This window comes from Microcebus murinus, chromosome 5, assembly GCF_040939455.1.
Source record: "Microcebus murinus isolate Inina chromosome 5, M.murinus_Inina_mat1.0, whole genome shotgun sequence".
Taxonomy (NCBI): domain Eukaryota; kingdom Metazoa; phylum Chordata; class Mammalia; order Primates; family Cheirogaleidae; genus Microcebus; species Microcebus murinus.
In genome coordinates, this window is record NC_134108.1 from 37,525,933 (window position 1) to 37,544,247 (window position 18,315).

An 18,315-nucleotide genomic window follows, 5' to 3' on the forward strand; every position below is an offset into this window, starting at 1 on the left:
CACTGCTTGTACTCCACTTTCTATGTTCAGTGATCCAGCCACATGGACTTTCAAGTCTATGATTGTTTTATGCTATTTCTTATATTTGAGATGCCTTTATAATTCTTTGATGACAAATGTTATTATCAGTTTTAGAACCCCTTACTAATACTGGTGCTTCTCTGAAGTCTTCTTTCATTTTCTCAAGTCAAGTTTGTTGATCCTTCTGCTATGGGCCCAGAGCCTTGTGTTTACAACCCTATCATCTACTTGATCTGTCTATGTAAATGCATCCCAACACAGACTGAAATCCATGCAACCTTCCTTGTTTTTCTAGCTTCTGGTACAAAAGAGATACCCAATAAATATTATTGAATATAATATATTTTATCTTTCAAAGTAAAAATATATATCCTTCTTGTAAAATATTATTTACATGAAAAAAGACTTCAAGGGACCAGGAATTCTTTATCTACAGGAGGGGCACATTGTTACACTGGTAAGCAATATAGAGAGGACAGTTTTTGGTTTGTTGAATGCAATGGGTTTTATTTTACTCCAATCAAACCATTTTTGAGAGTTTCAGACCTCAATTTTCTTTATAGGTACATGTGCATATCCAATACAAAGTTGAAAATACTGTTAGTGGGGAGATTTTTTAAAAATTTATGAAAATCTAAAATATTAACAAATCAAACCCAGCAGTGTATAAAGAGAATTATACATGACCAAGTAGTATTCATTCTAGATATGCAAGGCTGGTTTAACACTTGAAAATCATTTAATGTAATCCATCATATTAACAAGCTAAAGAAGCAAAAAATATATCATCATATTGAGAGACACAAAAGAAACATTTGACACCCGTTAATGATACAAACTCTCAACAAACTAAGAATAGAGAGAAACTTCCTCAACTTGGTAAATAATTTCTACAAAAAAACCCTATAGCTAATATCATACTTAAAGGTGATAAATTAATAGCTGTCCTGCTAAGATCAAGAACAATACAAGGATGTTCTCTCTCTCCACACTTATTCAACATTGCACTGGAAGGCCTAGCTAATGCAATAAGACAAGAAAAGAAAGTAAAGATATACTAATTGGGAAGAAAAATAAAACTCTCTTTGTTCAAAGATGACAGGATTATGAAGAAAATCCCACACAATTGACAAAAACTTCCTGGAACTAACCAGCAAATATAGCAAAGTTTCAGGATACAAGATTAATATACATAAGTCAATTATCCTCCAGTATACCAGTAATAAAAAAAATTGGAATGAACAAAATTAGAAACATAATACCATTTATATTAGCATCAAAAAAATACTTATGTATAAATCAAACAAAATATGTTTAAGATCTATATAAGAAAAACTTTGATGAAAGAAATAGAACTAAATACATTGAGAGATACTCCATGTTCATGGGTTGGAAGACTCAATATTGCTAAGATGTCAGTTCTCCCCAAATTGATCTACAGATTCAATGAAATTCTAGCAAGTTATCTTGTGGATATTGACAAAGTGATTCTAAAGTTCATGTGTAAAGGCATAATACCCAGAATATACAACACAATATTGAAGGATAAGAACACAAGAGTGTCCAGGTGCGGTCACTCACACCTGTAATCCTAGCGCTCAGGATTTCTAGACCAGCCTAAGCAAGAACAAGACCCCATCTCTTTTAAAAATAGAAGGAAATTAGCTAAACAACTGAAAACATATAGAAAAAATTAGCCAGGCATGGTGTCACATACCTGCAATCCCAGCTACTCAGGAGGCTGAGGCAGAAAGATCATTTGATTCCAGGAGTTTGAAGTTGCTGTGAGTTAGGTTGACACCATGGCACTCTAGCCAGGCAACAGAGTGAGACTGTTAAAAATAATGATAATAATAAAAGAAAAGAAAAAAAAGAATAAAGTTGGAGAATTGACACTGGATTTCACAACTAACTATTAAGGTGCAGTAATTATGTTAGTATGGTATTTTGTGAAAGAATAGATAAATATATCAGAGAAACAGAATAGAGAGCCTAGAAGGAGATCCATAAAAGTATAATAAACTGATCTCTGACAAAGGAGCAAAAGCAATTCACTGGAGAAAGAATAGTCTTTTCAACAAATGGTGCTTGAACAAGTGGACATACATACGTGGAAATAAAAAAAAAGAAAAAGAAACAACAAAAACACATACTTCATCTCCCTTACAAAAATGTTAACTCAGAGTGGATCATAGGCCTAAATGTAAAGCATAAAACTATAACATTCCTAGAAAATAACGGAAAATCTAAGTGTCCTCAGGTTTAGCAATTACTTTTTAGATACAACACCAAAGACTTAATTCATGAAAGAAAAAATAAGTTGAACCTCATTAAAATTTAAAAAGTCTGTTCTGTGAAAGCTATTGTCAAGAGAATTTAAAGGGAAGGCACAGAATGGAAGGAAACATTCATAAATACATACCTGAAAAAGGACTTGTGGCCAGAATTTACAAAGAACTCTTAAAAGTCAACCATAAGATAATGAACAACTCATTTTAAAAGTTTACAAAAAAATCTGAACAGGTATCTCACCAAAGAAGATATACATATGGCAAATAAGCATATGAAAAGATGCTTAACAAATACAGCATTAGGAAATATCAAATTAAACAATTAGAAACCACACTGCACACCTATTATAATAGCTAAAATCTCAAACAACGACAACACCTAATGCTGGGAAGGATATGGTGCAATAGGAACTCTCATTCTTTGCTGGTAAGAATGCAAAATGGTACAGCCACTTTGAAGACAATTTGTCAATTTCTTACAAAACCAAACATGTTATTTCCATAGAATCCAGCAATCATGCTCCTTGGCATTTATCCAAATAAGTTGAAAACTTACATCCACACAAATATTTGCACACAAATGCTTATAGAAGCTTAATTCATATTAGCTAAAACTTTGAAGCAACCTAGATGTCCTTCATTACATGAATGGATAAATTCTGGTACATTCATATAATGGGATTATTATTAAGCACTAAAAATGCATGAGCTATCAAGCCACAAAAAGACATAGAGGAATGTTAAATTCTATTTCTATGTGAAAGAAGCCAATCTGAAAAGTCTACATATGATGTAATTCCAACTATATGACATTCTTGAAAAGGCACAAGTATAGAGGGAGTAAAAAGTTAGTGGTTACCAGGAGTTTGGAAGGAGTGAGGGATGAGTAGATAGAGCACAGAGGATTTTTAAGGCAGTGAAACTATTCTTATGATACCATTAATACAATGGTGTATGCATGTAATTATGCATTCCCCAAAGTCCATAAAATGTACAACACGAAGAGTATACTCTAAACTAGACTTTAATTGATAATAATTCATCGATATTGGCTAGTGGATTATAACAAGTGAACCACACTCGTGGGGGATGTTGATGGCCGGGGAGGTTGTGTGTGTGGGTGGAGGGTGGCTTAGTTTGGGCTGCTATAACAGAGTATCATAGACTGAGAGGCTTATAAAAAGCAGAAATTCATTTATTACAGTTCTGAAAACTGGAACTGCTGTCATTAATACTTGTACCTTCACGTGCAGAAAGAAGGTGAGCAAGCTCTGTGGTGTCCCTTTTATCTTTGTAAGAGTACTAATTTTATTCATGAGGGGTCAACTCTCATGACACTGCTGATAGTAGGCAAAAGGCCCCACCTCCTAATAGCATTACATTAAGAGATAGGATTTCAACATACGAATTTTGAAGGAACACAAACTTTCACTCTATAACAGGAAAAAGGTATGTAGAAACTCTCTGTACTTTCTACTCAGTTTTACTGTGAACCTAAATCTGCTCTAAAATTAAAATCTGTTAATTTTTTTAAAGCATGTGGAAATCTCAAAGAATTAGACCATTAAGAGAATTTCAAAGTACTATATTTTGTAATTCTATACCATAAATAAAAGGATATATTAAAAGCTCTATTTATTTTTATCATATCAATAATTTTTATATTAACATTTTTCTTACATTCAATTATATATCTTCAGCTTTTCAATATATCCTCTCATAAAATAAGTTTCACTTTGAACAGTTAGACTATAACAAGAATGATTCTTGAGATCCCACATAAATGTGTTGTATAATAGGATTTCAAATTAAGAAAAGTTCAAAAGACAATGTAAAATATTCATAATCAATAACATTCTTATCAAAATAGAATAATCACATCTATATAAATAGAAGATCAGAGACTATTACAAAAAATAAATTGGCATAGATATATAAATATGTATGTGAGATGACTAAGCTTTGGAAATTCACTCAACATTTCTTAAAAAAATTAAATACTAGGTAAATATTAGGTTGAAATATATGCAATTATTTTGTGTGTTTTTTGGTTTAGTAAAACTAATATCAGCAATGTCATTTGACTTGACACTTTTGCCAGACTGGATTGCAAATTGGAAAATAACTAACCATGTAAGATGACCATAATGATGATTAGGATTTTGTGTGAAGATTCCACAATAAATTTCCTTATAAAACGTGATCAGCACAAAATCTGGCAAATTTGTTAATTAATTCAAGAAATGGTTGTTGAGTTTTTAGTATGTTCCAGAGGACCTAGTCCTTGTTTCACAAATATTATTTGCAGAGCTGTGGCAGGCTGGCAAGTTACCGAGAACATTAATGTCATTGGAGGATGCAAATATCCTCACTGTTTACTTTTAAGGACCATCTGTGGTGCTCTCTATTTTATAATCCATGATGCTCCCCTAAGCGTAGTGTAGCTGTTTATTCCTAGCTTTGTTGTATGATAGCCTGGGCTCAGGTTTCCCACCATTATTTAGTAGCCGTGATCTTGGGATAGTTATTTACCTTTATTAGTTTCAGCTATTACATCTATAAAATTTGGATAATACCTACCCCACTGGAGATAGGTGAGAGAGATCTTATGTAAAAGTGTCTAACCACACAAAATAATGGTTTAGCCTTACATGTGGATACAGGAATACCCACAATCCAGACCTACCCTCAAGGAAATTTCAATCTTGTAATAAAGTTATTTTCTGGATTCAAACATGGGAACTTTGACATATTAGGTTGACCGTGATTACACAAGAAAAATTGAATGGCTGATAAAGTTTTTTTTAATAACAAAATCTTTTGTAGCTTATTTAGGGCTCAATAGCTAAATTTGTCCCTAGGATGTCCTCATCCCCCAAGCATTGAAATAGAAGTTAAAATCACGCATATCTAAATCCTTATCAAATAAAAAAGTGCTAATTTTTTATATCATCACATATCGCTGATCTTTCTGAAGGAATCAGGCAGAGATGAACTAAAGTATACCCAACTGAGGTGCACATCAGAATTCCGATTGCTGTTCTGAATATTAAGATGGAATGAGGACCAGAGTATCAAAGTGTTTGTGAAGAATCTACGTTTTGTAGCCAAATTACACATCCTCAAAGCATAGCAATTGTAAAGTTGGATCAGAATTTAATCAAAGGAAAAGGTATTTAGAGGATTTCATGAGAAGCCCCTCAGCCAAGATAATTTAAAGAACTGTACTAGAGCTTGTAAAAAGTGCTAGAATACTGAGACTGTTGGACAAGACTTCCTCCCTCGTGGTGATTGCAGGATACACATTAAACAAGTTCTATATCTTCTAGTTTTTAACATTCTTATGCCATGATATATGCCATAGGTTTAACATGCTAATACAGCCCAGCTTTCATAGAATATACAGTGATTACATATTGAAAGGAAGATCCTCAGAGGTGTGCTTACAAAGTGTTATGTAGTGGTACACGGTTGATGTTTTTAGAACTCATTCACTACCCCGCTGACTCTTTTAAATATGTAACTTAACTTTGAGAGAACAATCTAGTTTCCCTTATTAACAAATTTTTGAGGAATATCTCACCATATTCTCCAAGTACTGACAGCACTGTTCAGATGTCAATCCAGTGAATTTTATATTATGCTTTTAATTGGGTTTTCCAGTTAGAAATAGAGGCTATTATAGTTTGCAAAATTTTGTAACACAACATAAAAACTATGAAATAAATAAAAGAAACTTCCAAGGTTTGAAAAAAAAGACACCAAGATATAAGTATAATTGAATTGGAAATTTTGTAACCTAAGGATTTTGAAACATATATTTATGAAAAAATGTTTTAAAATGTTAAAAATATGTGTACCAAGTTCTTTAACCCATAGAGTAAGGAATGATTAAATGTATCATTAGGACAAAGAGAAAGTTAAGGATGGTTACCCAACCAAGTCATACTTAATCACAAAGTTAATGGACAGTGTCCTAAGTAAAATTAAAGTCAGATATATCTTTTCAGAATAATTCAAAATTAGTATTACATAAAGCATCAGTGTATTATATTTTACCTCATGGTAATTACAAGCATAGTATTTTAAACCATCTAGACAACTTGAAAATTTTTTGTACTTATAAATTTTATCTTTAGGAGTTTGGGATAGAAGAATATTATGAAGTAGCTTTTCTAAAATATCTCCAATAGTAAAATATTGCATTCAAATGAGCATAAAGCAATGACAGGTTCATGTATGCAATAATCACAATTAAGTAACTTTAGAACAATGCAATGTCACGTCAAGAAGCAATATAGAGATGTTATGAAACAATTTCTGATGCTGTGTGATGTATATTAGTAGTCATACTCTGGGAAATTATCAGATATCATTGAACTTATGGATAAAGCTCTCCATATGGTTCTTTAAAATTATTCTTTCCATCAGAATAAAAGTCCAAAAATTTGATGCATTGGTCTTATTCATTATACTCATGAAAAAAAAATTATCAAATCAGCAGGTATCTGTATCTCAAAAATAGGTATAGTGAGGCAGTTTTTGAAATGATATTTCTGAGCACTTCAGTAGAGCGAGCTGGGTAAGAAAGGCTAAGAATTTTGAATCTGGTTCTTTGCACAGCCAGGAGGCCTTAACTGCCGGTTGATTTTCTTAGAATCCTTTAACCCTTCCAATTCATTTTTGTTTCAGTTTAGCTATTTTTGACACTGACATCAAGTTAGAATGCTCCGACAAAAACATTTTTGTTAGTATCCACATAAACTGTCACTAATAAAAACCTGAATTTAAATATGATCATTTAGATTAATGGTATTATTAATTAGTACTATTTCATTTAAATATACTTGAACACTCATTGTTTGGGGTTGATAATATTTATGTTTGTGCCAGGAAGAACTAGAGGGCTGATTTCCTCTGTTATAGATTTTTCATTATTTCCATCTTTTGTCTTTTCTTTTTAATGGAACTTTTAAAAAAATTATTGTAGTAGGAAACACTATTGCCATATACACATGTTATCTTCTACAGGATAATTTTAGACAAAAAAAGTAAAAGCTGTTTTCCATTTATTTTTCTTGTTTAAATATATTCAGGCCCATAACTTTAAAAATAAGTCCTACATTCATTGCTATAGAATTTTTTTCCAAAATGAAGTTTTTACCTAGAATTATTTAAAGCATGACTTTTATAACTATTTTGATCACAATTGTGTATATTTTAAATTTTTAAACATCTAGTAATAGCACATCAAAATTTATAAAATTAAGGCTATGACTACTGATACATGCATGATATATCAATATAGGCAAATTATGTGAGATTAAATTTGAAATATGCTGGTAAATAGTTACAACTCAGGATATTAGTCTTTTTTTTCACTTTTCATGTATTATTAAGAAAACAATTGTTAAATTTCTGCTTTATTTTGTCTTTGTATAATTAATTTTTTCAGTAAATCCAGTCTATCTGTATGAACAAAACAAGTAAGATTTGTTTGGGTTATTTAAAAAACCACATTACTACTTATATTGAGAGTTTCCATTTATAAATGACACTGTAGGCTGCGTTACTCTGCAACACTTGTATATAATCTGCCTTTCATCTGTTTTTCCAACTCCTTGCTGGAAATTTTCTCTTTAAGTGTCTTGTTGACATATGAAACATAAACATTCAAAACAAAAATAATATCTTCCTCCAAATACTTCCCTTTCCTACATTTCATATCTCTGGTAATCGCAAATTAGCCTGTTTTAAACCAAGTAAGAACTCCAAGAACCATTCTTATCATTTTAAAAAAATCCAATTTACATCTATTTCCAATTATATAGTTAAAAATGGTATTTCCTGGCCTGTGAAATTCTACTCAATTTACAAGCTTAAACCCAAATGGAATCTTTCTCAGTGAAAACTTTCTCCAGTTTTAAAAGTCTAATTAATAAATTCTTCTTCTATTATCTACATAACTCTACTGGATAATTATCATATGGTTCAATATTTTGCTGTTGATTGGTTAACTACTTTTTCATATACTATTTCTATGTACAGACCACTCCAAAACTTAGTTGTGTAAAACAACAGTTGATTTTACTTTATTCATGATTTAGTGAGTCAGAAATTCAGGAATGATAAAATATGCAGTTTTTGCTTGGGTATCTCATGTGATTGGAGTCAGATGTTAAGTTGGACTGTGGTCATGTAAAATCACCAGCTTCTGCATGTCCAAGATGGCTGGCAGTTGATACTGGCTGTTGCCTGAGAGCTCAGCTGGGGCTCTTAGCTGGATTGCTATATGTAGCCTCTCCAGCATGGTGGTGTCAATTGGATTACTTAGATGGAAGCTGGATTTCCTGGAGCAAATGTCACCAGATAAGGAGGGGAAAAAACATAATGGCATTTTCTGATTTAGCCTTGGAAGTCACCCAGCATCAAGTCTACAGCATTCTGTTGGTTACAGATGACTTCCACAGCCAAACTGATAGGCCTGCCCAGCCCAGGCTTCCTCATTCTCTCTCTATACTTCTAAAATGTGCCTTTCTTTCCATTTCATCTCGTTGGCCTGATTCCTTTCCTTCTTTCAAGTTCTGCCTTAGTATTCTGCCTTGGTACCACATGCTAAATGCCTTTCATGAGGCCATAATTCAGCTACTAGAGCCAGTATATTTGTAGTTGAGTTTAGAGAGAGATTGGTTCAAATCCCAGGTCTCCCATTTAAAGATGCTGAGAAAGTTATTTAATCCATTTATGGAAAAAAGCACAAATTACATATGAAAAGCTGAACTTACATACCTCATAGGGTTGTTGTGAATACTGAATGAGAAAATAGGAAACAACATTTCATAACACATGGTAAGTAGACAATGTCTGCTATTATAATTATCATATCTTCCTTCTCCAAAGCCCATAACATTTTATTTGTATCTATTTTATGACCATTATAGTCTGTTCTTATGATACAATTCATGGGCTTATTTTATGTTTTCTGCATATTCAGTTAAATGTCTTGTGTGTAAGAAATACCAGGAGACATCTGTATCTCAAACATCAACTCAGAAACCCTCTGGTTCTTTAAGGCTCAGTAAACAAAACACATGAAGACATTTGCAGTTTTTTCTCTATTATTCTTTGTAACCTTTATCTCCTATATTCTGTCTTGCAGAAATTAAAAAAGAAAAATCTGGCAAGCCCTCTTCAGTTCTGAAGGACAAAGGTAATAGAGTTAATTAAATATAATAATAGAAATGTATTAGTAAAAATATCTGAATGAGTACACAGTACATTAGCAGCATCTCCTTTGCAGATATATGAACCAAAGTTACACAGGTCACACTCATATTTTTGAAAACTCATACTTATTTATGTGTCCCTAAAATACTTTCTTCTTGTTCACTATGACCCAGAAAGTTCTCTAATTACAATGTCTGAAAGAGAAAGAAAGAAGAGAAAAAAATAATTTTCCTTAAGGAATGAAACAATTTTAAAAAGTCTAGAAGGGAAGTGAAGAATATTAGAAAGAACTTGCCTCCATATTGTCTGATTCTCTCCTTTCTATCCATTCATAAAATGTACATTTATTGCATTGCACCTTCCAAGTCCTTGCCTTGGAGGTGGTGATGACAACAAAGATGGCAGAGCTCGGAGTAGGAAGTAGGATTTGGTAATTGGACTTCTGAATCCTGTTATTTTCAAATGCTCTTAGGTATATTTCAAATGCTTCCGTCTGGTCAGACTCTTTATTGCTGTGAAAAAGCATGGAATTCTTATTTAAATTCTATAATTTAGTCTTCTGGATGGACTGACTGACTGCCTTTTCTTTCTGCCCATCCAAACACTAGGCCTCATTCTAAGAATAAGAATAATGTACACATAAAGCATCAAGCTTTCTCTAACTATTTCAACCTTTAGTGAGTTCCTGCTCTTCTGAGTTAACACCCTTATAATAGGTATAATTTATTTCATAAAATATCTATTAATTAATTAAAATGTCACCTGTTTAAACATCAAAATCTGATGTTACCTTTTTATGTAGACTGATCAATACCTCATTCAATAATTATTTATTATGCATCTCATGTGCAGTAATCAATACAGATACTCACCTATACACTAGGAATACAAGAAAGGCATAGTCCATGACCTCGCAGAACTTACAGTATTAATAACATAATTAAAATTATAAGAATCATAGAGGTGATATACAAGGTGCTATGAGACGGTGTAATAAATGATCCTAATCAAGTCTGGGGGATCAGAAATTATATTAAATTAAAATGAGAAGGATGAAAAATTATCCAGGTAAAGTATGGGAATTGTTTGGAAGAAGTGTAAAAGCAGAGAATCCACTCTTTGCCAAGCACACTGATACATATTTGACATATTTTGTTTCTGCAAGGTGTGCCTGCTTCCTCAATTTTTATAATTAATAAAGCTGAGATATAACTTCTTTTCAGGCAAGCTACTTTTCAGGCAAAATAATTAGCAAGCATTTTAATTACTACTTAAAGACTTCACATATCCCAAAGCTTGAACTAGTTGGAAGGGTAATTGTAAAAATCTGTCCTGGAAAATATTATCTGGGGGATTTAAGTCCACTGTGACCACTTCACTAAGTAGGGTCTTGTAATTTCTAGTATTATTTTTCATGTACAATTGCAATTCCCTAGTGAGCATTTTTTCTTCAATGTGAAGTTCTCTACTGTTTCCAAGATGCCACCACAATCACTAAAAAATTATATATATAAAAGTTTGCTGCATATGATTGTTGATCTAAAATACACTTCTTATTCAAGATGCTTTAATACTCTAAAATGTCTTTGTTATATATAAGTTGGATACATTGTTAGAATAATTTTATTTTTTTATTTTTTCTGAATATGATTTATCACTCCTAAAAATCAAAGAAAATTTTTTATTGTTACCTATAAGGTTTTGGTACTTGAAAATCCTCTTCAGTCTTATTGTTTTTGGAGAATCTCTTTGAAGTCTGCTGCTGAGCTGTGGTGAAATCACAATACAGCAATTTCACTTGCTAAAACACCACTTATTTCACTGGAGTTATATTTGGTGAATTATTTCTATTAAGCAGCTAAGCAGTTGCCTGCATCCATCAGTTTCTCATATATTCCATCTGCATGTATACATCTAAACTAAAATTAAAGCAATGCTACAATTCTAAAATCAGCATTATTATAGGGAAATAGTTTGTAATCACATTTACTGGAGTAGTGATAACCATGAGTAACTTAAGTTTTCAGAGCAACATTATTAGACTTGTGTCTTTATTTATGATGATATAGAAAATTCTAGGGATGATTATTCCAAAGAAAAAACAGAGAAAGACATGTCTTGCTGACTTATGCTGCTGGTTCGGTTATTGACTTTCCTGGACTAGTGGACTCACTAAGCCTCTTGACACACCTACAGGGGCATAGCCCTGCTTATGTGGATTTGACTACTCAGAAACCAGAAAATCCTGTTAGTGACCCATGGTCCTTGTGGCATTCACTCTTACCCCATTCCACTTGCTTCTAACTGCTGTGCTGACTTATCTGAGGATGGAAGATTCACCTAGGGACTGAGAAACTGCAAACTGAACCACATGAGCAACACAGAGAATAAATAATTTCTTCTTCTCTGAGAATACAATAGTAGCACCTTTAGGTTCTTCTGCTATTGGAGTAGTATGATGGGGCATAATAATTATTGACTAGTTTGTGTCTCGGGCCTGTGTATGTTTGGATATCATGCCAGAGGATTCTCAACAAAGCATATTTTATTTTATAGCCTAATGACTGCCCCCTCCCGCCCGACTTCTCTTTGTCTTCAACACACTTTTCCTTGGCCATTCCCATTCATCGGCCCAAAGCTAGAGCTAAGGTTGTGGTAATTTGTCTGTGGACTTTGAAACTGATCCCCAGTGATGCTGACGCTATACCCTACCATGGGTGTTCACCCAGTTCATTCCTGCCTTTGTCTCTGGGCCAAACCTGAAACCATCTTCCCATTCCTGTGTGAATTTTTTCTCCATAGCAGCCTTTTTGCTTAGACAATTTTGACTAAGTTCCACTTTGTATCCCAGCACTGTTATATACTTCGTAGGCCCTCATAATCAAGATTCATAGATCTTCCTATAGGCTTTTGGACAACTGCAATGAAACTACCATATTTTCATATAAAAAAGCTTTCCAATATTCTTTTCCTGACAAATAAGACAAATGAGTTGAAAAGTGGCTATAAGAGCTGACTCACTACACTGATTTGTTTCTCTTTTGTAATACATGAGTTCAGTATTTCTGTATAATACTCTCTTCACTTTCTTGTCAGATTTGATATCTCACTCACCTCTTCGGTAGAGAGCGTTCAGACAAGCCTATGGATTTCCAAAATTGACTCAAAACTTTCTGAGGTCAAAAAAGACACTGAGAAAAAATGATCGATAGGCCAGATACAGTGGCTTATGCTTGTAATCCCAGCACTTTGGGAGCCCAAAGTGGGAGGATTGCTTGAGGCCAGGAGTTCAAGACTAGCCTGGGTAACATAGCAAGATCTGTCTCTACAAAAAATACAAAAATTAGTCAGGCATGGTGGTGTATGCCTGTAGTCCTAGTTGTTCAGGAAGTTGAGACAAGAGGACCCCTTGAGTCCAGAAGTTTGAGGCTGCAGTGATAACGCCACTGCACTTTACATTTCAGCCTGGGTGATAGAGACAGATCCTGTCTTGAAGAAAACTAAAAAATAAAATAAAATAAAATAAAATAAAATAAAAAGAAGTGATAGGCAGGAAAGTAATCAAGTGATGACCCAGGCTGGGGGCAGATGGCATCTTGCCATTAACAAACTTGGAAACAGAAATCACTTTTGGTTTTGAGAACTTTTCCCAAAGTTGAAGTTGATAGGTTCATTACCTTTGAATGCCCTATAAAAGTATAACTGTTACTCAACTCCTTCCTACTTTCTCAATTAAATCAAACTTAGTTCTGCAAGTAAAACTCCAGAGGGGCTGGGTAAAATCACACCTAACAGGTACAATATACACTATTTGGTGATGAGCACACTTATAATTTTGACACAGCCTGTACAAAAGTAATTCATGTAACCAAAACATTTGTGTACCCACAATATTCTGAAATTGAAAAAAAGAACAGGAAATGGATGAGCAAAGAGTTAGAAAGACAAGCTTGGATCAGCTCAGAGTAGATCTTGAATTTCAAGCCAAGTTTTGACTTTATTAAGCAGATAACAGAAGCCATTAGCAGAGTTCTATACAAGATAGACAAATCTAATGTCCAGTATGGGTTGAACTAAGGGATTATAATGAGTCCGAAGAGCCTCCTCTTTGTAATGTACTCTAAGAAAGATACCATGGCTATAAGATTAATGATACCTATAAGGACCACTCAAACATCTCACAGGGCCAATACTATGTGCCACCTAGTAGTTTGATGCAACCTAGCCTGGAACTTTTCAACTTTGGCCTGAGGATTGCCAGGAGACAAGGCCACCTCAGCACAGATGCAATTCTCAGTAACCTTCAAACAAAACTTACAGTTAGAAGAATAATTTAAACTCCCTTCCTGAAAGAAACAGCTGATAACTGACCTTGACTGAATACAGATATTAAAAAGGGGAATGATCCCCCAAACTCTGAGAATTGTTAGGTTTAGTTAAAGTGGAAACCCGAAAAGTATGTATAGAACATAATGTGTTTAATGGAAAACTTAAATAGTGATAATAAAGCCCATAAAATAAAAGCCACAGGAGTCTGGAAAGTGTAGAATTTGTAAATCTAACTCCTGACCACAGACATCTGCAAATGTCGACATTCCCATCCCCTCTGAAAAAGAAAGACAAATCTACACACCTCCCCTGTCTCTGCAGGTGTTGCTTACTCACCCTGGAGAACCCCTCTAAAAAACCCAAGGCTTTCCCCTCCCTCATGGTGGACGCTCTTTTGGCCTCCACCTGTCTGTACCCAGATGCTCAAAATAAACAGCATTTTGCTACACCTCAGGCTCCATGTGTCTGCCTCTTGGCTCCCGACCTAACAAGAATAGAGTCTGGATGGAGATGCTCCCAGGCAGGCAGTCAACCAATGTGCTGACTGTATCTGTCCCATGCCACCTGCATGCCTTTGCTATCTGCCTTGCAAAAGCACTGCCAAAATAAACTGCTTGTGCATCAGACAATGTCTTTAATGTGCATTGGACTAAACAGGAGAAGTCACTCCTGGGGAAGCTGCTTACCTGAGACCACCCAAGACCCCTGAATACAACATCCCATGTTAGTGTAAGGGGTTGTTTTGTTTTTCACTTTATTTTTCTTTTCAATAAATATTTACTGAAGACAATTCAGAAAACACAGATAAATAAAAAATGGAAAATAACCTGTTGTTTGCTATTATCTCCTCCCCTAATTTTTTCTTAAAAATGAAAGCAAAATATGCTTTGAAAAAAAAATATTAGCTCTGTGGACCCTCTCCCTCCTAGGTCCAGTGTTTTGTAACTACTATAAATCTCACACAAACATATACACACACCCATTTAGATAAACATGCTGAATATTGAATTTTGAAACTCCAGGCATTGCACTCTTCAACCCTACTGGGAATCTGTTCCCACCACCACTTCTCATTTTACAACACATTAATTCTTTTGGTTTAGCCGGGAAGGTCAAGAGCTGTAAATTACCCTCATCAGCTTGAAAAAAAGTTAATGAAGCATCCTAGTGTGTTTGTTCAATCCACTGCTCTTGATTCCATCTTCATAGGTTGAAGTATAGAAAAAATTGGCCCTATTTATATTAATATGTAGCACTATAAACAGCAACATGGACGTTTCTATGCCACCAAAAGCATTTTTTAAAAAAATTCCACATCCTTATCTGTATCTAAGGCTGTAGCTTATCCACCAAGAAGATCTTGCTTTGAAAGGCATAGTTCTTTCAATAAAAATTATAAATCCATTCTTAACACATCCAAAGCTATCTGGACTCAGTCAATTCTAAGTAATTGCTAAAGTGGCATCTCCATGTACAAGTGCCATCATTATACTCTCTGTATTCTCACCCCAAATCAAAAGGTAGGAAGAGAAAAAAGGGCTGGAAGGATAGATTTCTTTCTTCCCTTCCTTTCCCATTGCATTAAAAGTCATTTTTATACATAAGATGCATATTGAGCTTTAGTTTTGTAGAGAAAGCAGAAATGGGGTTACCTTTTATTTTAATGGCTGTTGAACACACTAAAGTTCAAAGCATTGCCCATATATATGTCTGGAGACCATTATACAGTCAGAGTCACATTGAAGAAGTGTGTGAAAGCTGGTAGAATAAGTTTTATTTGACTTATTTGAACTAAATCTGCATTTTTAAGACTTTGGGAGTTCATAGGTAAAATTGTTCCATATTAAATTGTCTTTCAAATTTGATTTTAGTCTTTTTCTTGAAATTATTTTTTGTCTTGAGTCTAAAGACTAAAACACCACTGTATACATGATGTATGCAGAGTTTTCCATTTGTTTATTTAAAAAAATAGCCTGAAAGAAATAAACTGAGTTAGTGCTGATTAAACAGTTTTGGGAAACTTCTAGATGCCAAAGTTATGATTTAAATAAATTACAGATAAATAAATACTTATCCATCCAAATCCTCATCCTCTTAAACAAACAAGTACATTATAACTTGTTCAACAATTTAGGTTTACACTAAATAAAAATGATCAAAGGATGGATGGCTTGTTGTAGTCTACACCTTTTCTTGGTCTCTGTACAAGTAAAATCATTTTGGAAAGGAAAAAGAGCATCATATAGTCTCTACTTACCTCAGCTTACCTGTAGCTCAATGACTCCATTATAAATGTGTTTAAGAATCTCTTCGTCTTGGCTTCACATAAATGTTCAATGTTTCTTTCCAGAGCCTATTAAAGGGAAAGAAGAGAAGGTTCCAGCTTCTCTAAAAGAAAAAGGTAATAATGTATAATGAAATGTGAAAACACATTGATTTGCCTTCTTCATATTCAGTTATTTGCAACAAGGTAATAAATCATTTCTTTTTCAGGCTCAAAACCATAGCTTTCCCATGCCATCATATGTTTTTGAGCAAAGGAAAAAGGATTTATTTCCCATCACCAAATACTAAATTGTATTATGAAACAACAAAGGAAAGAGTAGCTATATCAGAATGACTATAAAAACTTTTAAAATTATGTTATTCTGATTCCATAGGTTTGTAATGAAATGGAGGAAAGTATATTTTATAAATACCTAACTGGCAATCTTAAGAATAGCCATGGAAAACAAAAATTTAAGATAATATGAAATAATAAAAATTTATCAGCAAAAGCTTGCTTTTCTGTAAGTTCAGATATAATAGAATCCTGAACAAATTTTATAGCTAGGAGGAACTTAGAGATAAACTGTAGTTCAATTCCTAGTCTTATAGATAAATAAAACCCGAATAGTCAAGAACCTTTCCAAAGATTTTATAGTTTGTAGCAGAAACAGCATTAGAACACATCAATCCCTAAATCAAGCACTGTGCTTTCTAACTTGCCCTGTTGTACCTCTGGTCTTCCCATTGTGACACGTGTGGAGTAAGGTGGATTCTGATAAGCCATACATCAAATTGTTTCTCCAAAAACATAAGTAAATACATTTAACTTCTAATTAATCCAAGTATATTCTGTGGGCAGGGCATTGTGCTCAGAATTATCTATTATTTGTTGGACATAATGTCAAAATGAACATTATACATTTTCATTGTACCCATATTAGTGAACCCTTGAAACTACAGAAGCCATAAAATATACCGACTACAGCAAATGTTAGAAATAGAGCCTGCTTCAAGAGACAATGTGGATAAACTATTGCCCAGTGGAGGGGGACTTAATCATAAAACTTTCAGCTTACTTGCATTTTTTATTGAAAAAAAGAAAGCATTCTGGTGCGTTTATATAAGCATTTGTTGGAGTTGGAGCAATGTGGAGAACAGCGGGAAGGGAAAGCTGACAGAATGATCAGTCAGAGAAATGAAGGCTGCATGGAGAGCCACCATTAGTCAGTGTAGTAGTGTATAAAAACAATACCCTTAAGTCATATTTTTCTAATTTTGCAATTAATGTTAAATTATACAAAATTGTTATTTAATGAAACACAAGAGCAAACCATGATTTTTTTCTCAGCTCACATATGTACTTAATTTTTTAAAAAGTATTTAAAGCAACATTACCCCAAATCTATTAAAGCATTTATGCTTCACTTTAGAATATCATACCTATCGTATTCTATTTCTATCAGCCTATATGATAGTGGTTACTTTGGCACTACACACAATTTTGTTATTTGGGCAAAATGTAAATTAGGATGCTTTACCTTGCAATAAGATTCACACATGCTACGTTAACTGTCCAATAGGTGGGTAAATATTACTACATTTTATTATTCAATGGGTGAAAAACATGCTAAGTTTGTGGTACTTTTAGGACATTCAAGTAGAAATGTAATCTTGGTGGCTATTTGGGTGTGAGTTTCAGAATACAGAGGGAGATATACTTATGGTATATGTTGGCCTGTGTATGGAATTTGGAGATGTGGGTGCACATGGATGAATTTATCATGGAAAGAGCCAAAGGTGAGAAAAATAACATTTCTAGTAAAGTTAGTAAAGAGTAAAGTTAGGAATGAAACTTGAGAAACCCAGAACATTCTTCTTAGCATGAGAGGCAACGAGACAACTTAGGAGTCAATGCTAGTAATCCATCTACCTGTGTTTTTCTTGCTAGAAATTGATTTTCATGCATGTTCAGTTGTCACTAGTTGTATCATATTGTGAAGGTCCCAATGTCAGTTCTATCAGCACTATTCTGATGCTGATTTATCCAGATACAAACCTATGAAGAAAACCTAAATGATTTAATGAAGGAGTATATACTGTGTAGTTTGCTTTTATGAGAAAGAATCAAAGACAGTTGATCTCAGAGATTTATCCAAAAAACGCCTTTCAGACAGTCTAA

At 33.7% G+C, this 18,315-nt stretch overlaps 1 protein-coding gene across 19 annotated transcripts in view; it reads left to right on the forward strand.

The window, feature by feature from the left end:
* Positions 1-18,315, forward strand: part of TRDN (triadin) — a 385,153-nt gene that overhangs the window by 267,769 nt on the left and 99,069 nt on the right. For 17 of the 19 annotated variants that reach the window (XM_076003004.1, XM_076003005.1, XM_076002999.1 and 14 more), the window contains 2 exons: positions 9,472-9,522; positions 16,219-16,269. In XM_076003004.1, the coding sequence (XP_075859119.1) occupies positions 9,472-9,522; positions 16,219-16,269 (102 nt within the window). The remainder of the gene's footprint in view (positions 1-9,471; positions 9,523-16,218; positions 16,270-18,315) is intronic. The other 2 variants (XM_076003010.1, XM_076003011.1) reach the window with 1 other exon arrangement.